This window comes from Centruroides vittatus, unplaced genomic scaffold (genome assembly GCF_030686945.1).
Source record: "Centruroides vittatus isolate TY-2023 unplaced genomic scaffold, ASM3068694v2 contig_979, whole genome shotgun sequence".
Lineage (NCBI taxonomy): Eukaryota > Metazoa > Arthropoda > Arachnida > Scorpiones > Buthidae > Centruroides > Centruroides vittatus.
Window position 1 is genome coordinate 1,389,194 of NW_027122650.1, and position 23,099 is coordinate 1,412,292.

Consider the following 23,099-nt stretch of genomic DNA (forward strand, 5'->3'; position numbering starts at 1 on the left):
GCGTTGCTCCGAAAATTTCGTAATTTATTATCACCGTTAGAGGGCTTCCGGTCACGTAAGTGGAATGTTGTTTGTTTTCGATCTTGTAAACTCGTTACAAATTGTAGTTTTTAGTTGTAAAAGAAAATGGAAAATGATGTACGCTCGCTTGTAAAAGCCATTACTGGCTTCGAGGAAAATTCAGAAAATTTTCGTTTGTGTGTACAATACGTTAATTCGAATTTTAAGTATCGCCATTTTTTGGATGTTAATAGTAATCAAATTCAGAAAACTATAAAGGGTCTGTGCGATAAATTTGTTATTTATTGTCAAGATAAAAAGGCTCAAACCTTTCGATCTTTAGTAGAAACATTTATAAAAGATGTGAATTCTAGAACATCTTGTGGAAATGATTTAGCCTACTCCATCTTATCGTTGCTTTTGAATCTTTCTGCATCACCGACTGACAATGAATTATCCTACATTGACGAAAACGATAGTGCTATAGTCAGTGCTGATGAAGTAGACTGGGGAAAATATCTCCTGGAAGGTGAATTGGATCATTCCTTGATCAGTTATCACGAATATTCGGAGGAAGAAGATGAAGAGGTCGTAGAAGATACCGAAGATCAAATTATGTCTGTCGAAACGATACCACCGGAAAGAGATGATTCCGGAATAGATATCACTGGAAGTACCGATAGTAAATCCACAAATTCCCAGGGACCGACGACTTCCACTTCTTTTCATCCGGAGTCAAAAGAGCGTATATGGCTTCAGAATAACATAGTAGCTCCTTATTGGAATAGTCACTCTGATATTGATTCGTTTGGAGTACCAAGTAAAGCTAAAGTTGCAAACCTGTTGAAAGAATGGGAAGAGTATCTGGAAACTTTTCAGTTGACTGGTAAAAACGGTAACATTACATTATCAGAACGTTTAATTTTAAAAGAGGTACTGTGGATGTTACAAGGAGTGCCAGATCTTGCATTATTTGTTTGGAAAGATGGAAGCTTTCAAGTGAAGCCTGTGCAGATGTCTCATGTAACAGATTTGACACTTTATAATTTCTTGTCTGATCTTTGTTCTTACGGAAGTTTTATAAAACATTTGCAACAATTCATTAAAGTTTCTGGCAAATTAGATTTTCGATCTGCTGTATGTTCTCAGACTTATCAAGCATTTGCAGATAGCATAAATAAAAGTTTAAAAAAATTTTTTGAAGAAATTACAAAATTTGAAAAGCAATTAACAGATCAAAATCAAACAATAACATTAATCCAAATAACTGATGAATTAAAGCCATATTTTGAAGAAATAAAAATTCTTTATACTATTTATAAAGATGGAATTATCTCGGCATCGTCGGATTCTCCTGCTTGGAATAGATCTGTAAGATTATTAACTATTTTATTTAGATATTTAACATATCATACTACTTGGACTTCTAATTCTAGAATGTTTCTTTGGTGTTGAGCATATTTCTAAGAACACTTCGACCCTATCTCAAATTGTTAGATGATTTTATAAGCAGAGGGATTCTAAATGATCCATGGCAAGAATTTATCATTGAAAGAATAGAAATTAATGTTTTGGATGAAAATTTCTGGAAAAATGCATTCTTTATGCATCCAATACCAAGTGATATATCTCAAGATTTTATTTTACAGCCATTGTTATCAAATATTATTTTAGCTGGAAAATCTATGGAAATTATTAGACGTTTAGGTTGTTCAAACAAAGAAAAATATATGATAAAAAATGTTCTTGATAAATCCTTGTATGAAGAATTTTTATTCATGCTCCCTGATGTATTTAACAAGAACAAATTGGATAATGACAATTCAGAGGTAATTTCAATTTCTAATAATCAAGAAAGCAAACAAATGTCTATAGATAAAGAAAATTTTGATAAAGATTTCTCAGATTGGTTGACAACAATAATTAATAATAATCCATTACTGCATTATAATTTTTCAAACATGATTAAATGCACAAATTCTCAAGTACTGGAAACAACTATAGAAAGTTTAGAACAGAAAGCAATACTTTCTTATTCAAGTCAATATCCAATTTCTATTAGCATTAAAACAGTATTGCATACTTGTATTGAAAGAAAATGTCAGATAATTAGTAAAATATTAATTGACATACTTAAAGAAGAATATAATTTATTCTATCATATGAAAATAATCAGAAAATTTTTTCTTATGGAACTTGGTGATATGTTATTTGCTTTCTATTCTGAAATATTTGAGAAATTGTGTAATGGAGAGGTATGGAAAGATATGGCATTTGTAAATGCTGCACTTCAGGATGCATTACTGTATCAAGATCTTAATACACAAAATCAATTAACAGTTAGTTTGGATCTAAATCATTATAATAATAGAAACAACAAACTTAATGAATTAAATTCATTGCATTTTTCATATAAATTAAGTTGGCCATTAAATGTAATTTTAAATTTTTCCTCTCAACAGAAATACCATGAAATTTTTAATTTTTTGATGCAAGTAAAATGTGCTAAATATGCATTAGATGAACTTAGATTTGATGAATTGAAAAGTAAAAAATCGTCACCAGTTTTTGAACATGAATCTGAATTACCACTTTTTCAAAAAATTCATTCCATGTATCTTTTACGAATGAGATTGTTATATTTTATAAATAATTTTCATATGTATATTATGACTCAGATTCAGCAACATGGAGGTTCTGAGTTAAAGACAGAACTCCAGAAAGCCATAAATATTGAACAAGTGCTGAAGTCTCATACTTGCTATTTGACACAAATTTATGAATATTCCCTTCTTCATCCAAAGTTTGCTATTTTGAAAGATGCTATAACATTAATTCTGAACTTAGCATTAAATTTTCAACAGTGTTGGAAGAATGGTATTGATAATGTGAAAACTGAAAAATTACATAACATAGAAAAAAATTTTACTCATTGTGTTCATTTTTTGCATTTACATCTGAAAAATACTTCTCAAAATAAAGTAATATCACATCTACATGTTCTTTTGTACAGCTTGCAGTCACATATTTCTCTTCCTCCAATTACAAAATTTTAAATTTGTCAGTGTATACATTATTTAAATTATATATTGTCAACATTTGATATTAATGTTTGAAGTGTTAAAGATTTTCATAGCAGCTATTATGTTGTGAAATTATGTTGTTCATATTTTATTTGTACAAAATGTATATATATACAGTGTATATCAATCAGTTTTCTGTTTTACTAAAAACAACATTTTTCCTGCATTGTTAACATTATTTGTAATATATAACTGTTATAATTATAGTTATTAATTTACATAATATATTTTATATAATTCATTATTGTATAATATGTTTAATGACAAATAAAAGATTTGTTGTGAAAGCTTTTTATATGATATATTATTAATATAATATATATAAATATACAGTAAAACCTTCCAATTAAGGACTTTGGATTTACTGGACAAATAATTTATCCTATCGAAATAATTCAAAATCTTTTTTATCGTGAATAATGTGTGCTGAAAGGTTGACAAAGAGTATAAATTACTCCATGTACAGTAGTACATATTATTTTATTCGTAAGTTACATCCTGACATTAAGACATCGCACATTTAAATTCGTTATTAATGTATATTTGTAAAACATGATCTCCGATCCAAATATTACTGAGGAGAATTCATTAGGGAAGAAGATGAATACAAAGTATTTTCATTTGTAATCTAATAGTTTTATTTTTATAAATTCGTCGTTAATCACGCGGGACCACAAAAATCCAGTGCAATCTGTAAGTGGATAAATTCAGAAGATTCCTTCGAAACGGACGACTATCGATGTGATTCTCCGTCGTTTACTCACCTTTAAATTAAATAGGATGTTTTCTTTGTAGGATAATGTTTCAAATTTACCGTATTGTTACTATTATTAATTAACGGCAATTGTTTTTATATTCAGGATAGAAAATTTACCAAACTCTTAAACAAAGATAACTAAGTTTGGTAAATTGGCAATGTACTATTTAGCAGTGGCGTGCCGTGACATTTGATGATAGGGAAGCTGTGTTTCTGTAAGAAGCCGACTTACAGGGGCAATCAATTAATTGCGCGTCAGGGCCCGTTCGTATTCGTTTGTTCGATAAACCAGTAAAAACCGTATACATCTTTAAATGTATTTTTAATAGATTATCTGACGTACTTAATAAATAAGAAAGTTCAATATAATTACCTCTGTTATTAGATTCAATAAATTCCCTATGCCTTCTAAATGCCAATTCTTGCTTTGAGAAAAAACATAACGTCTATTAATTTATATATATCTATTAATCGTAATTATCTTGTTATAATTTTCAATATTTATTTTATATTGTCTACCAATGTTAAATTCTATTCCGCTTTGATTTCCAAATTGCTTCAATTTTACGAAAGAATCGTCATTCGCCATAAATTTTATCGTCAAAATGTCGAAATTTTTTTGTTGACGTATTTATATTTAATTTAGGCTTTGGTCTTTCTCTTTTAATAATGTTTTCTTTTTCATTATATGGTCTTGAACCAAAACTTTTTTAAAATAAATTTTTGAATCACTAGCCACGATATAAGGGCTAAAATTAAAATTATAAAAAAAAAACTTACTTGGTAAAACAAAATGTGTGATGAATATACATACCTAGTACAAAAAATTCTTCAATTGTATGAATATACTTTTAAAGAAACTTATAATTAAATATAACTTTGTGAAGAAACGTACATAAAAATAACAAAATATTCTTTACTTTTTAAATCTTAAAACAATCCACTTAGTCAAATAGCTCCCTACGAGTGGCTAATGAATGGAATCAGAGACGGTCCAGGTAGGTGTGCGCGTGCCAAATCCCGAGGGTGCTGATACCGGTCAATGTCAAATGCCTCTTGTCGCATCACTAGTATATATCAAAGGACGCGACAGGGTTGTTGTAGATTTTAAACGTTTCTCACCATAGCTGTAAAAATCTAAATATGTTAAACTTAACAGATTGTTTGTCGTTAGTTTTCTAACTAATTCGTTTTAGGACGAAGTGTTCACGGAAATTTCCAAAATTTACAACTTTTCGGTCACTCTCATTGAACTGGAAAAATTTCTGTCTTTATTACATCTAATATTATGAAGAGATTGGTTTGGTTAAGCTTCTGTTTAAGTAAAATTTCGGCTCTTTCATCAGGGTTTTATTTATGTTTCTAATTCCCTGATCGCTTAATTATTTAACTACTTCTTAAGTAGAAATAAGTCAAAACCGGTTACTTTGTACCTGAATATCTGTAGTCTTGGGAAAACATTGGAAAGACAAATTTTTATGACAATGGATACATAAATCGTAAATTTAAGGAAAATAAATTTTAGAGCTTTTTTTTTCTACCATTGTACGTCTCATTCATTAAATTTGGTTGTAAATGATGCTGCCAAAGTAACAGTTAATTTTTTAACATTACTAGAATTGTACACGTTTTTTCTGCATCCCCTTACAGATGGGACATACTAAATCGTAATATCACCGGTTTAACATTGAAATCCGTAAGTAATATAAGATGGGAGAGCGGAATAAACGCAGAATAAATATATCAAATATTTTAATGGATTTTTTTAAAACTCATGTCAACTATACAGAACTATCATAAAAACATGCCAGTAAATTCCTATCGGTGTGGTTAAGTTATAAATCTAGTCTAGGGTGGGCGACCTTTCTTATAACATGGGCCAGAATAAATTTTACGTTTTTTTCCGCGGGCCGTAGTAGTTAATTGACGCCTTCTTGTGACTTGTAATTTTTTTAGTCTGCAAATATGAAATAAATAAATAAAAAGTTAATTACTACATTTATTTCTCTTATCGTTTTCGAAAATTACAAAGAATTGGAAAAATAACTATTAATTAGTTATTTTATAAGCTATTAAAGATCTCGCGGGCCGGATAGAGACTTTTCGCGAGCCGTAGCTGGCCCGCGGGCCGGGGGTTGTTCGCCGTTGATCTAGTCCACTCATGATTCGCATAATCGGGCGAGGGCGGCCGAACATCTAGCAGGCAGGCGGCTAACAGCCCACAACCGGTCGGAGATATAAAATTGGACGCTTTACGCGTGTGTTGCTTCTACCAGCTAAACTGTGACTTTGGTGCTCTGTAAAGCGCATGCGCCAATGCCTATAATCTGGCTGATTGGAAACACCTGGTTTCGACACTTCTTCCGCCACCGAATTATTCGAATATACAATAGCAATCTTATCGTTTTTTTCACATGTAGTATAGAAATTTGTAAAAGATACATAATGCAGTTATAATAAAATATTAATTTTAATTAATGCAAAGTACGTTAAAATATGAAAATTTATATTTTATAAAATACAAGGGAAGGTCATTAGAAGGTGGAATCGACGCTTCCATCGCTTCCAATGACGGCACGCCACTGGGAAATAGATGTCTTATGTGGCCCCACAAATGCTCAATGAGCATTGGACCACTTATCTACAGAGACAAGATCGAAGAAGTATGGAAAACGTGACAGAAAATTCCTGGGAAACCGGCCGCCTAGCACAATCTTTGTAGCCTTGTCATGAAAAGCAACGTATGAAGACGTAGAATTTCCTTCGCTTTGCCATCAATGTCTCTCGCATCACTTTAGGAGTGGTCAACTACCATACGAATGCCTTCCCAGACTAGGTATACTGTAAGCCACTACACCTTTGGGAGGCGAAGTAGCGATTTTAAGACATTCTGGTGGCATTACGTGGCATGTTAAGGGCCATAATTATTACAAATTCCTATTTGAACTTTCAGAAATATAGACGCTATTACTTTACAATAACTGAATAACTCGACATGCGTAAATTTCATTTTTACAGTTTTATTTATTAGGAAAACAGGATTATTTTAACTTGAAATATTTCAAACAGATTAATATTTTTACGTAACACTCGACGTAAAAATATATTCTAACAATACGTAACGCGTTGTTAGAATGTATTGTTCACTTTTTATATTGTAGGTGGCCGATTTTTTCTAATTTTTTTGGACCGCGAAAAGTATGAAAAAACGCGGAACTTTTGGTCCGCGTTTTTTTCATACTTCATACCAAAAGTTTCGCGTTTTTTTCATACTTCATACCAAAAGTTTCGCGTTTTTTTCATACTTTTTTTCAGATTTTCCGGAAAAATCGTAATTAAGTAAGCCAATAATGTAAGCAAATTATTATATTTGATTTATAAAAAACCAAAATGAAATAACTCGCGATACAATTGGCTGTCCGTCCGTCTTTTGTTAATCTCGAGAACGGTGCGATATCGATATCAAGATCATATATGTAAAGATTTTAGTGGCCAGAGAGAGGCTCCATTAATTGTACACGAACTTCCGACCCGCGTCACTGGAAGTCACGTGATACGAATTGAAAATTTTTTATCTAAATTATAACATTAAAACTTATATTTCATATTTGTTAAAATTTTCTTTTCGATAGAATTTCTTTCATCAAATTAAAATTTTTCAGTGTATCTTGAATTTAATGTATCTGAAAAATTAATGATTAAATGAACCGTATTTGCTCGATTCTAATCCATACCTTTATTTTCACTTTCGCAGTCTCAAACTTGGGGTCATCATTAGAACGTGAATTAAAATCAGGAAGAGTCTTCTTAACGTAAATCCATTCAGCATTTCATTTTCATTCTACTCGGCAATTCAGGAGTACTATGTCATAGATACATATATCCTTCTTCATGCTCGCTCAGGGCGAAGAAAGAAGCCACCGACGGGAGAAAGAGAGCCCTCTGCCTCTCGTTTTTAAAGCCCACTAGCGGCGAAGAAGAAAGCCACCGACGGGAAGAAGAGAACCCTCCGCCTCTCATTTTTAAAGCCCAATAGCGGCGAAGAAGGAAGCGACCGACGGGAGGAAGAGAGCCCTCCGACTCTCATTTTTAAAGCCCAATAGCGGCGAAGAAGGAAGCGACCGACGGGAGGAAGAGAACCCTCCGCCTCTCATTTTTAAAGCCCATAGCGGCGAAGAAGGAAGCGACCGACGGGAGGAAGAGAGCCCTCCGACTCTCATTTTTAAAGCCCACTAGCGGCGAAGAAGGAAGCCACCGACTGGAAGAAGAGAACCCTCCGCCTCTCACTTTTAAAGCCCATTAGCGGCGAAGAAGGAAGCCACCGACTGGAAGAAGAGAACCCTCTGCTTCTCATTTTTTTAAAGCCCACTAGCGGCGAAGAAGGAAGCCACCGACGGAAGGCAGAGAGAACCCTCCGCCTCTCGTTTTTAAAGCCCACTAGCGGCGAAGAAGGAAGCCACCGACTGGAAGAAGAGAACCCTCCGCCTCTCACTTTTAAAGCCCACTAGCGGCGAAGAAGGAAGCCACCGACTGGAAGAAGAGAACCCTCCGCCTCTCACTTTTAAAGCCCATTAGCGGCGAAGAAGGAAGCCACCGACTGGAAGAAGAGAACCCTCCGCCTCTCATTTTTAAAGCCCATTAGCGGCGAAGAAGGAAGCCACCGACTGGAAGAAGAGAACCCTCCGCCTCTCATTTTTAAAGCCCACTAGCGGCGAAGAAGGAAGCCACCGACTGGAAGAAGAGAACCCTCCGCCTCTCATTTTTAAAGCCCACTAGCGGCGAAGAAGGAAGCCACCGACTGGAAGAAGAGAACCCTCCGCCTCTCACTTTTAAAGCCCACTAGCGGCGAAGAAGGAAGCCACCGACTGGAAGAAGAGAACCCTCCGCCTCTCACTTTTAAAGCCCATTAGCGGCGAAGAAGGAAGCCACCGACTGGAAGAAGAGAACCCTCCGCCTCTCATTTTTAAAGCCCATTAGCGGCGAAGAAGGAAGCCACCGACTGGAAGAAGAGAACCCTCCGCCTCTCATTTTTAAAGCCCACTAGCGGCGAAGAAGGAAGCCACCGACTGGAAGAAGAGAACCCTCCGCCTCTCATTTTTAAAGCCCATTACCGGCGAAGAAGGAAGCCACCGACTGGAAGAAGAGAACCCTCCGCCTCTCATTTTTAAAGCCCACTAGCGGCGAAGAAGGAAGCCACCGAAGGGAAGAAGAGAGCCCTCCGCCTCTCGTTTTTTAAAGCGCACTAGGGCGAAGAAGAAAGCCATCGACGGGAAACGGAGGGCTATATGCATCCCACTTTTTTAAAGTCTACTAGGGGCGAAGAAAGAAGCAGCCATCGACGGTTAAGACCCGCTTCGAGCGAGTGTTCTCTGGTGGTTTTTTTTTTTGTTTTGTTTAATGAGTTTGTTTTAGGAGTTCGAAGTAAATTAGTTTATTGACCCTAACGTGCATTTGTTTTATTTCGACCTCATATATTTATAGGTTTTTTGTCTTTCATTATTACTAGTTGTTTTAATATTGCATCCATTAGTTTAGATTGTTAATAATACGGTGAGTTTAGAATAGTGCAATTTAAAGTAATCAGAAATAGTTATAAATATTTTCATTGTGTGAGTTAGGAAGAGTGAAACTCGACACGTGATTCAAATCACTTGTGGAGTTTCATTCTTCCCAACTCTTGGTGGAACTCTGAAGCAGCCACCTCCACGTGGTGAGTTCTGGGTTGCCGTACGTCTGGAAATGACGAAGGCAAGCGAAGAGCTGCTTGTTCGTTTGAACTGAATAATAAGAAATGAAAACATGCCAATAAAAACAAAAATTACAAAAGTAATTAATGTTAGGAGAATTAAGCATCTAACTTTGGCATAAATCGCTTTATTAAAATCTAAGTGTTAATTCCTTTATTCCAATCGTAATCGTGAATTTCAACTTACCCTATTTAGCTCTATGGCAACATATTTGTGTTATGGTGGCTACAAAATTATAGAATATTTTCGATAGAATAAGATGATCTTATTAGCAAAATTGGGTTAATGTTACCTATGGTTCCAAGATGGCGGCTCGTCTGATTCCAGCAAGGAAACAATGGGGACGCACGCTCTAACCTAACCTAACCTATTCTAATAATTTTGTTGGTAATAATTATTATAATTTACTAGAATATGTTAGGTTAGAACGTGCGTCCCCACTGTTGCCCTTCTTCTATTTGCTGGAATCAGATACGAGCCGCCATCTTGGAACCATAGGTAACATTAACCCAAAATCGTTGACTTACTAATAAAACAATGATAAAAAAATTAAGGCAAGTCGTTACCAACGTGGCGAAAACAGAAAACTCCACGTATCCGGCCCGTTGGCGGTGCTCGAACCCAAGACCGCCTAACGTGATTTTATCCATTGGGGTTCCCAACGGGGTCGTTATTGACCCCGTAGGGATAATATAATATAATATAACATTTTATAATATATAGTATATAACATTGAAGGGGATTTTTTTTATAAAACTCAAATCTACTCTGAAAATGGCATTTTCAGAGTAGATTGCTAAGCTTTTTGCCATTTTATAATAATTAATATTAAAATTTTTAATAATAGAAGCACATAATAAATGACGACACACGCAATTGTATTTATTAAGATTAATAATATAAAAAGGTTATTTTTTAAAATAAAATCTTATAACAGCCGGGAGAGTTGCGTAACTCGTTGCTGGATTTTTTAAAAACTTTATATATATATAAATGGAGTAATAGAGCGTTTCCTGGTAAAGCGGCTTTAACATAAACCAAATGTAAAATTTTATCAGTAATATTAATTGGGCATGGATGATTTTAGACATGTGTATGTAAATGCTTGGTAATGTTGTCTATGGCGAAGATGGCTCAACCTCCAACATTTCCCGTGTCCACCTGTAGCCTAGTAAATAAAACCATTGAAAACTGGTAGTTGGTTAAGGGTTTGCGTCTAGTCAACCGGCTGGCAACGTGACGTTTTCCGGGTTTTCTTCACGTGTCTAACCAATTGTAGAAATCTGGCAACCCTAGGTAATGGAGAATCCGGAGGTCTTTAGAGGGAAATGCAAAAGATACTTTACAAATTTTTTTATTACCTGAAGTACCGCTTTGATCGGAAAATGGGAATGCAGCTGCGCCTTGCGCATCCCGAAAATCTGCCCCTGACTCAAGGTATTAGTGGCGTACAGATTTGTTCTTGCTACTTTAATTAATATAAGATAGTTCTTGAACTACCGTACACGTAATTAAAGAGGATTGCCAAAGGTAACAACACTGTACACGACGAGAAGAGAGGGGATCAAAAGTGGCTCAAAAACTATACACGCAATTAACGGGCAGCCCGTTAACGAGTATAATAAACAAAAATTTTCTCCGCCTACCTACGGCATTTGTATAAATAACCTTCTGTTATATAAACAATCTGTAATGGTATTGAAAGAATAAAAACAAAATGCCGATAGCATACCATTCGGCGGCCGGATGGCCGAGCGGTTAAGATGGCAGCCTACCGCTCTGGGGGACCCGGGATCGAATCCGAGCGGGTCGAAAAATCCCCAGGAATTTTTCGGGGCGTGGTCCGTTCGGATATGTCGGGCCCCGTCCCTCACCACCCGGTCGCCCCATTGTGGGCCTGCCGAACCCATAATGGGCCTACTAAAAGAGGCCCTCTTAGTGCCTGCAGGGCGGAAAGAGTTAAAAAAAAAAAGCATACCATTCGTTCAAGGAGACTTATACCAGATGCTGAAATTAATTAATTAATTTTGACATTTTTTTTTTTTTTTTTTTAACTCTTTCCACCCTGTGGGCACTAAGAGGGCCTCTTTTAGTAGGCCCATTATGGGTTCGGCCAGGCCCACAATGGGGCGACCGGGTGGTGAGGGACGGGGCCCGACATATCCGAACGGACCACCCCCCGAAAAATTCCTGGGGATTATTCGACCCGTTCGGATTCGATCCCGGGTCCCCCAGAGCGGTAGGCTGCCACCTTTACCGCTCGGCCATCCGGCCGTCAATTTTGACATTTAGACAATTAGAATAAATGTAAAAAGCTGATTGAAAAAAGGATAATCGGGTGATAAACCGAAAAGATAATTGAAAAAACCAGATGCTAAATCGAAATCCTGTGATACGTAACGTGTCAGAGGATTTCTCCCGACGTGCCACAGGTTCGCCACTTCTGAATCTAGAAGAGTATCACGTGATAGACCTATTACACTATACAATTTATTCTTTGCTGTATTCAATTTAGATGAAAGTACTTGAAAAGTGCAAACAGTAGCTATACGGATGCAACAGATATCATTCTGGAGCACGTCTGCGTAATTTATGCAATCCTTTGGACAAGAACTTGTTAACTCATTTTTTCAAGTGTGAAAATCACCCTAAATATACCGAATTTGCTCTGTACTTTAGCGCAAATTGACAAGTTGATAGTCTAGGAGAAGTTTCGTCGTTTGTGGAAACTCAACAGTGTTCGACAAAGCGAATGAATTAACGTGTTCTTGCCCCAAGAACTTCATATATCAATGTGCTAGATCTCAATTAATTTATATCGAAGTTTGATAAACATTTTATTTTTTATTATTTTAAGTAGAAAGTGTTGATATCTTAATAAGATATTAAAGTCTAAATGGATCAGGCCCGTCACGTGAAAGGGACTCCCTTACATTTAAGGAATCTCGTCCATCATTGCTTGTGTATTAATATTGTAAAAATTAAGCTATTTAGTTCGTGTTTGGCTTTTACAATTTAGAGTTTCTGAGTAATTTAGTGTAAAATTCAATTTACTAAACAAAAAAAGATAAGCTATTAAAAATAAACAAAACAACACAGTAATAAATTCCTAATGTTAACTCTTAAGAAACTGAATCATTCACGACCGAACATCAAACGCCAATCTGCCAACCAATCAAATTTCGCGAATAACAGGACCAAACGGGACCACTTAGAACACATTTTGTGTTTGCTAGTAACCTTATATTACGTAAGTTTCCTATTCGAATGAAACCATACTGCTCGTCCGATAGAAAATAAGGGCTGTTGCAGAAGGAGGCTGAAGTAATTCGAATAAAAGTAGTCGTTGACATCTTCGCAAAAAACAGGATGGTCGAAGATTACTAATAATTACTGGTCTATTACTAATATTTAAAGAGTGATCCGTGTTAGAATAATTGTGATGGCTCCGCATGAGATCGAAGTTGCTAACATTAAAGTCCGAAAGACTTCGTATAAAACTTGTTTAAATAAAAAATCTTGTAAAATTGCTGGAATGATTGCTTTTATGTGAGAATAGTGTTTAAATTTCGGCAGAAAATTGTATAAACTACGTGGGAAATATGTTCATGACATATTTCGTTTATACAAAAATTAATGGGTGCAATTTTAAAAAGTTGTAGTCCTATAAAGTATGACTGATGTCCGTTGTCTATCTGAGTATCTGCCTATCTTTCCTTATTCTCGAGAAAAAAGTTAGAAGGATGAAAGTCGATATATGTGGAAACATTAGAGGCAGCATTAAAGGTAAGTGGTCCCATTTGGTCCTGTTAAAAGGTAAATTTAAAATGTTTTTATATTAAAAAAAGGGATACTATAGATTACCACCTATAGAATTTCGGGTCTTTGAGTATATATCTGAACTCAGGAGACCGAGACAAGTTCAACGATACCCTACTTTTAGACCGGAGACGAAAAATAATAAAGTTATCCTACTTTTTAACAGCGATCGCGCGATGATAGGGTGTCGCGTAGCTCTCTCCGCTAAGTCGCCCTCGCTATCGCGATCGGGAGTCGCGTCGCTTGCCGTTAAAATTGCCTTTAGTAGACGTTTCCCCCCCTTTTTTTACTCTGTTCAAGAACTACTGTGAATCAATAATTAGTGACGTTTAGCACATGGTGGCCTGCCGGTAGCTCCCCTCCGGGAGGTCAGTCGGGAGCACGAACAGTGGGAACGGCCGCCATGTTCGCTGCCATAAGTAACATTAACCGAAATGGCGATCGCGCGATGATCGGAAGTCGCGTCGCTCTCTCCGCTCTCGTATCGCGTGTTTAACCCTACTGGAGATGACTGTAGTCCGACGTCATGGTTTGCAGACTACCGCAAGATGGCAGTACTAGCAACTATGGTGCCGTCTTCATGAGAGCATTAAAAAAGTATGGTAACTTAAAAACTATGATAACTTTTTTATTTATCGTCTCCGGTCCAAAAATAAGGTACCGTTGAACTCGTCTCGGTCACCTGAGTTCAAATATATAATCAAAGTCCTGAAATTCCAGAGGTGGTAATCTATAGTACACCCTTAAAAATATATTTACACAAATGATTCGAAGATTTTAATTTTATGATTCATGCTTTAAAACATGGGTGATAATATGATATAAAGATCAATGAAATAATTATGTAGACTTTATGCATTTAAAGATTTAAACAAAGTTCTTAACGATATACGAACTTCCGGTTTGGACCGTAATTGACCATTACTTTAATTGAAAATTTTCCCCTAAACAGAGTTAAAGAAATTACTGGCACCCTATATTGCTAACAAGAAAAGACCATAACTAAAAGTATTGAGAACATTGTGACAAAAACTTGCAGCCTGGACTGTGACGATGTAACAATACATAATCGCTCATTAGGATTAGACGATATAGTATAAGAGCAACTAAGCCTATATCTAACTTAGCAGTAAAACGTGTTACCGGATCCTTTTTTATACCTTGTAGTACGTACAACTAACTGCACCGCATCTCAGTGACATTCCTGTTGTGCTCCTGTGACAATGCCCGCACACTCGAGTCTACATAAATAGCAATTATGCCAGAAATAGCTACCGCAAGTCACTACACAAAAATCTGTCCACAGCATATGCCCTTTTTGACTGTCATGGCGGCGCTAGTTTCTACGTTAACTTTTATTCGATTCGTTTTTTTTAACTCCCTGTGGGCACTAAGAGGACTTCTTAGTGCCCACAGGGCGCAGTTAAAAAAGTGGAGTTAGTAAGCCCATTAAGGGTTCGGCCAGGCCCACAATGGGGCGGCCGGGTGGTGAGGGACGGGGTCCGACATATCCGGATGGACCACCCCTGAAAAATTCATGGGAATTTATCTACTTATCTGGATTCGAACCAGGATCCCCAGAGCAGCTACCTTGACCGATCGGCTATTCGGCCGTCTCCGATTTGGGTCTAGTAGCGTACTAGACCCCGAATTTCTTCTGCTTGTCAACGACATATAACTACTACTAGTAATATTATTAATACTACTAGTAGTTCAGTAGTTATATATATACTCGAAATACTCGGCAACATCGCTTATTTACCGATCGAAACGCCGGCCTATCGGAATCAGTTGTCTTTAGAACAAAAACGAAAGGTGATTATAATTGTAGCTTCCAAATCGTATTATCTAGTAACCTTGATTCCTAGTAGTAGGTAAAAAAAAAATACTTTTAATGACTGAAGAATGAGTAATAAAATAAATGACTTTTTCCATAAATTATTTTTTACATATATAATTGCATATAATTTCGTAATATTCAAAATAATTATATTCTATAAAATTAAAAAATAAATAAAGATAAACTTTACAAAGTTATAAACAAAAAATCACTGCTGTTAATTAAGGAAGACATAAATTTAGCTATATTTTGGCGTCGACTTTTTCCTTAACGCAAACGACGATTTCGTTACCACTAGAGGGCATTTGAAAGAAAACGTGAAATTTCATAAAAGGTAAGTTTAAAATGTTTTTATATTAAAAAATATATTTACACAAATGATTCGAAGATTTTAATTTTATGATTTATGCTTTAAAACATGGACGATAATATGATGTAAAGATCAATGAAATAATTACGTAGACTTCATTCATTTAAAGATTTAAACAAAGTTCTTAACCTTCCCATTTTGATTTTAGTATTGAGACAAAATTAAAAATATTTGAACCTTAGATAAATGATTCTCGGCTGACCTCCATTTAAGCATTAGCATTTGAGTAATAAGTGTGGTAAAAATAGTTAGTTATTACATTTAAAAGCTTAAAATATGAAGAAAAACATTATGGAGCAGTGTGTGTACTGAGAAATAATTGTGATAGTTATAAATCTACTTAAATTCATGCAGTTCTGGGTTGACTTGAGAAAATGTTCATTTGTTGTAAGAAGCAACAGCAATTAATTGTTTCCAAAACTTCAATGAGATTCAATCTTAAAAGGGGTCAGCCATTTTAAATGTTATTAGTGTTTTGCAGTTTACAAAAGCAACACTTTGGTAAGATTGATTTGTATGCAATCAGTTTTAGCTGGTTATAGAGTATGAACATGTATTTGAAGTTTCCTGGAGAAACTTCAAACCAGAATCATATACATATTTTAAAAAGCTGTTCAGATTTTACATTATCATTTTAGAATCTGATCTAATTACTTGAATTAAGAGAATTTACTTAGCTATTTCGTTTTTTTCATAAACTGTAGGTGGTACTTTGTTTTCTTAAAATGGTTACATTATCTAGGTTACCAAATTATATTGAATGTAAAATGAATTTTGCTGTACTAATGTAATGACATATAATAATGTCATTACATTAGTACAGCAACATAGTGCATTAGTACAGCAACATAGACATGTGCGTGTTTATCAGGAAGTTTTATAGGAAGAGAATAGTTATTGCTAGCAGATGTTATTTACATGTTGTCAAAAGAAATGAATAAAATTATTTAAATTGAAAACCTTGCTAAGTTTGATTTTAATACTATTGTGTTCTTGTACTCTGAGCATATCTATAAACATTACATGTTGTTATATTATCTAAAATTATGAAGGTAGTATACTTATATGATATATATAATCATATAAGTAAGTATACTACACCAGTGTTTCTCAAACTTTTTGGTCCGCGACCCCCTTTTGCACTTAAAAATTTCAAAGGACCCCCGAAGAATGAGTATGTGTAGAAAAACATCCCGGAGGGAGGGGGGTTAATTTAAATTCAGGACGAGTTAATTTCTTTTGTTTAATTAATCTATTCCATGTTGAAATTTCTCTCCGTTGCGTGTTGCTTTGCGTTGAATTTTTGTCAATGTTAAGACTAACGAAATTTTTTTAAAAATTATTTGTTTATTTTTCACAAACAAAATAAATATATTTAAAAATATAAAAACAAAAAACATTATATTTCGGAATTTTATTTAGTCTCAAAACGTTCCGATTCAGCACAACACAGTCCTCAGAAAAACAAGCGTAACTTACCATTCACGATGGAAAAAGTCTCGTTCAAATACTGGCGCATCCTTAAGTATTCTCTCATGGTCGCGCCAGGCTGCCAGCTAAAAACGCATATCAACTAAAATAACATCGGAGTATCTCAAGACAGCCAAATATTGCAGCACCACAGCTCTAGCGGAAATTCAAATTTGCCGACTGAAACGCTTTCGGTTGATCGGTTTTCGGATAATCGACGCTCTACCTAAGTCGACTTGCCTACAGACGCAACGCTGCTAGCGACCATCGTTCCAAATGACAACGCTGTTCTATCATAGTTTAGGCGGAGAGTGGAACTCGGGGGATTTCCCAATAGCGCACAAATTTATGAATATTATATTTAGGCTCGTATTTAAATATTTATATTGTTTTTATTATTTATATGTGCAATTTATTTAAGTAAAAATTATTTTATATATTTTTTATTTCTACTATTTCTAAACATGAATCTATAGTAAATTTATAAAATATTTGAAAAATAAAATTAATAAAATACATGGAATATCAATACAAATACATAAAAATTTAACCAACAGATCAAATTCATTTGATCTGTTGGTTAAATTTGTAAATGCCTGATTGTAAATGCCTCAACTTCTCATATGCAATCATCTGTTTTTTCAGGTAGAAATAAATGAAAACTTGTACCAGGTTCCTGCATGGCTTTAGAATTACAATTTGAAACACAACAGATTTGCTTTTTCTATTATAACTTCTTTGTGTATTTTACTGCTAAAACTACACATATGTAGTAAAATTTAAATCATTTTGATGTAAAAAGTTTGTTTTAATACTTACATAATTAAAAATTTTTTCTTTTTTGAATCAAATAAATATACAAATACTAAAATATTAGAGGGTCCAAATACTTTATTTAAGATTAAATGCTTTCCACAAAAATTGAGACAAAGTGATATCAAAATACAGTGGAACCTCTATATTCATCATTAATCTGTTCTAAGGTCCTAATGAATATGAAATATGACAAATATAGAAACAATTTTTTCATAATAAATAACTGATATTCAATTAATCTGTTCCCATCTTGAAAAAAACATACAAGAATAAAAATTATGTTGTTTGTAAAACTTTATCTTTATTGTACTAAATAAATGCAGTATAGTGGTAGAAGGGGAAGAACAGTATTATTGTTTAGAAGAGGACATATCAATTAAAACATTAGGTAATTCCATTTATGATCATGGGGTCTGTTTTGCCGATGATTCAGTAGCACTCGATTTAATAAAGACCTTTTCCAGTGTTGTGTTTTTTTGTCTGCTTTTTAAAACTTTTCTGAAGTAGGCAATTACATTATCATTGAATGTATTTGTATTTTGGTTGACTATAGCAACATTTTGGTGCCACTTTTGAGCAATTAAATCTTGGTTTCTCACATTGATTATTTTTCAATAACTCAACAACACACAACGACTGCATAAAGCAGACTGATTAACTACAGCTAGATAACACGACTAGCTAATCAGCACGGGTGTGCAATTGTAGTGCCACTTTCAGTGTTGGGAATGATGATGAATATAGAAATTACTGACGAATATGGAAAAATAGAGAAGTCATCAAAATGTGACGAATATCGAATATTATGAATATAGAGGTTCCACTGTACTTATATACTGTACTGTTCATTTCATACTTTAGACACAATAGTCAATATTTTACACAAACTAGAAAAGTTCCAACAGGCTCACCAATTGCAGGAGAATTTTCAGAAGTATGGTTGAATTTTATAGAAAAGCCAGTTACAGATATCCAAACGTGTGCTGCAAGATGTCACAACATCTATTGTAATCAATCAATGAATACATAACCAACATTCAGCATACCAATGACTTCATGATTTTATGGAAAGTAGATCTTTTCTTGTAAGATTGTATCTTACAAGAGTTAGTGTCAATGATCAATACAAATACTATTAGAATAACCTTTGAAGTAGACAAAATAAGAAAAACAATATTTACTTCTTGGATATTACATTCAAAATTGAAGAGGAGGAACTGTATGTTGTAGCATGTAAAAAATTAACTTCTAAAATTCTAAATTTACAAAGAATGCTAATATGGAGTGTCTTCTTGTTTTCTATATTTCTGCAAGATTTGTATAACAAAATTGACCATAGTAACCAAATTATTCTTACTTTGGGATAAATTTAGATCAAAATGACAGATAGTTACCTTCTTGATAGAGAGAAACACCTAGCTGAATCTATAACAATGATAAATATTCCAATAATAGGTTCTATGAATGATAAATGATAAAACCTATATCAAGAACCCAAAATATCAGTTTAATCATGATGAGACCTTTGACATTACATGAACTTGTCAAGAAGAAAAAAGTCCAGTGAATAATGACAAAGTGGAATACAAGATACCAATAGAAATAAGAAATCAGAGAATTACTGAATGTTATGTAGGGAGCACTTATTGATTGTTATGAGATATGAGGATCATCAATAAATAATGCAATACATTTTTTTTTTACAATTTTCATTGGAAAAATCCTATATCTTATGTGCAATATCTTTCAACCTATCAGTATTACATGTAGTAATTTTATATTTCTCTGTTGTATGATAGCAGTACAGTTAGATTTCAATATGGAGTCTGTAACTGAGGTATATTCAAAATGGAGAGCTGTAATTGAATTTCTTGTAGTGAAAAATGAGACAGTTACAAACTTTCACCAGTGCTTGAAGAATGTTTATGGAGACATGACAATGGATAAAAGCACTGAGTCAAATTGGGCAAAGCAACTGTCATTGTCAGAACAAGGTAAAGACAATCTATCTGATATCCTGCACTCTGGCTACACACAGTTGTGATGTGCAGACATCAGGATGATTTGGCAAATCACATCCTGAAAACTCACTGTTCAACTTGATTGTTGGTAGTGTCAATACAATTGTCCACAATTTAGGGTGTTCAAAGGTTGTGCCTGCTGGATCCCTTGAAGCCTAACAGATGACTATTAAGAGAAAACAAAGATCATCCGTGCTGAGTTGCTTGCTCAGTACAAGACTGATTGTGATGATTTATCTATCATTGTCATAGATGAAACATGGATTCATCAGTTTGAGCCTGAGATCAAAAGGGAATCCATGCAGTGGCATCACACAACTCCTTGGAAGAAAAAGTTCAAGACAATGCCCTTAACTGACAAAACTGTGGCTAGTCTTCAGGAACTCTGAAGGAGTTATTTCTATTGATATACTCCTGTATGGTGAAATGATCAGTTCAGAAACCTATGTTAAGACTCCTGGAAAGTTGAAGAAATAATTTCAGGTGTTCATTACTATAAAGATTTGAACAAAATTCTCTTTCTTCATGACAATGTGGGGTCACACACAAGTCTGCACCCAAAAGGTGATCACAGAACTTGGGTGAATTGTCCTTCCTCATCTGCCCTACAGGCCCTTGTACCTTCAGACTTTCATCTCTTTGGTCCTCTATCTTCCTGCAGACTGCATCACTGAAACATGCAGTCTGCAGGAAGAGATATGACAACAACCACCAACTTATTGTTTAATTGGCTAAGACACAGGACCAGTAGAATAGTACCACAAAGGCATACAGGCTTTCATATCTCACAGTCAGTGCCATAAGGTCTTGAATGGAGATTATTTAGAAAAACAGGTTTTTATACTCAAGGAATTGGGGAACAAAATGATTTAAAACTAGAATAAAACTAACTGCTTTGAGAAAAAAATGTGCTGAATTATTTATTGAACATGTAGCTTGAAGGAACATTGGTATGACTCACTCAAAGACCATCCAAACACAATCAGCAGTAACATTAATGACAAATAAAAATGCAGAAGCAAAATGAGAAAAAACAAAAGAATAACTGTTAAAATGCATTGAAAAGTTTATCAACAAGAATTTTTCTTCAGACAATATTTAGGTTTTCTTTGATGTTTTCTGCAGACCTAAGTGAAAACCAAAGTAATATAAATTATTGAATTATAATTTAAACAAACACTGGTTGCATTTTAATCATGAATGAGTGAATTGTAACTAAAAAAAAATCACATTCTATGTTAAATAACTTTCTTATTACACCTTCAATATGATAAGAACATAGTTTATATTTAATACAGAATATAGTTTTTGATTACCATTCATATTTACATTTGTAATATCTGAAATGTTCTTTCTCAGCCTTTTGTCACTTTTTCAGGTTTTCTGAGGAGAGACTTCTGTATCTCATTTGTGAGTGTGCAGATCTTTGCTCTGGTAGGCTTGTTCATCTGGATTTTTTTTTTTTTAAGTCCTAGTGACATCTTCCAGTTCTCTAGAAGTCTTTCTTTAAAGAGATCAGACTTATGAAGTAATTTCTTCTTGGGTGTACAATGGACCTTTTACGAAGTGCATTTGGAATGAAATATTTGGCATAATGTTTAATTAATTTAATTAAACATTATGCCAAATATTTCATATTATAATTATTCAGATATTATAATTATATAATATCTAACTTGTTTAAAATTAACACACACACCTTTTATGTTCATGAATTAATAAATCATAAATATGTTTAGCACTTATCAATATAGAGGATTTATAAGCTAATTAGGTTTTAACATTTTTCAGATATTATAAACTAGTAACAATTGTTTAAATCATGGATCAAATTACAGAAGAAATGCTGAAATTAGAACAACTTTCACTAATTTCAAAAGTTTGTACAGAACTTGAAAATCATTTAGGAATTAGTGATAAAGTATTAGGTAAGAAATGTTATTTATTATTCATATTTTCAGATTAGTTACATATTGTGTTTTTAATGTTTAAATTTTGAAATTATATTTAATCCAAGTTCGATTATTTGAATTGTTGATTTAAATTTCTTGCAATTATTTCCTATTATAAATTATTTAACCATTTGAAAACTAATATAATGCTAATCTCAACTTTTATTCTTTCTTACATTTATATCAGTCAGTTTATTCATTAAATATTTCAGTGATTGAATATGTATTCAGTATTGAACAAGTTAGAAATTCAACAAGTGAAGCAGTTATGATTATCACTTTTTTATTTACTAAATAATAATACAGTATTTATGCAATAATCTTAACTTGATTTTATTAGTACATTAATTTAGAAAAACCATCTTTAAGTTAGAAAATAATTTAATCAACTTTAATATTTCTGAGATTAATGTTTTTTATTTTCATCTTCATATTATTAACTAACATTTATATAATTAATTAACAAACAGAAGAAAGTATATATTATTCAATTTACTTGAAGCTTCTTGTCTTTTAATCATTTTTAAGTCATATAGTATATTAATAATTTAAGGGCAATGTCCTTAAATTATCAATATACTGTACTATATGATCTAAAAACACACATATTGTTTATTTTTAAATTTATTTTTTCTTGAGAAAATAAATTTCAAAGAGATGAAAATTATTATAACACAACTCATCACTAAATTGTGAAATGTTGATATAATAATTAACATTTCATGATTTAGTGATGAGTTGTGCTGATGAATATTGCACATTTAAATATTTTCCTATATTATTGATGTATGAATAAACAAATGTAGTTGATTTCTAATAGCCAACATCAATACATTGGATTATTTTTGAATTAGAATTAAGCTAATTACAAATTAGCATATTTCTAATTAGCTTAAATTTGACCACCTATCATTTCTTTCTATAATTTTTTTAAATAATACCAAAAAATATTACATTATGTGTTAATTATTTACTTAATAGTGTTAATAAATATATATCTTAATATTACACTTAATTTAATGAAATTGATTTATGTTAAAAATAATCTCTCATATAAATATAGATTATTTTTATTAATTTATCAAAGTTATTATTATTTGATACACATAAATTAATGGATATGTTATATACAATTCCATGACAAAAGTATTAGACCACCCCAATTGAAATGTAACACACAACTTTTTAAGCCTGAATACAGTAAGTGAAAACAAGTAGAAAATG

The 23,099-nt window shown here is 33.5% G+C and overlaps 2 protein-coding genes across 2 annotated transcripts in view; both read left to right on the forward strand.

Moving 5' to 3' along the window:
• The first annotated feature begins 28 nt into the window (after nt 1–28).
• On the forward strand, nt 29–3,242 carry LOC136985824 (gamma-tubulin complex component 5-like). The gene is given in 2 exon segments (XM_067283183.1): nt 29–1,444; nt 1,447–3,242. Coding segments are annotated over 2 exon segments (2,928 nt in total). The 5' UTR covers nt 29–126; the 3' UTR covers nt 3,057–3,242.
• A 12,217-nt stretch (nt 3,243–15,459) lies between these two features.
• The window catches only part of pea (ATP-dependent RNA helicase pea), a 58,949-nt gene continuing 51,309 nt past the window's right edge, over nt 15,460–23,099 (forward strand). The window contains exons 1-2 of the mRNA XM_067283179.1: nt 15,460–15,580; nt 21,715–21,851. Of these exons, the coding sequence (XP_067139280.1) occupies nt 21,746–21,851 (106 nt within the window). The 5' untranslated portion in view covers nt 15,460–15,580; nt 21,715–21,745. The remainder of the gene's footprint in view (nt 15,581–21,714; nt 21,852–23,099) is intronic.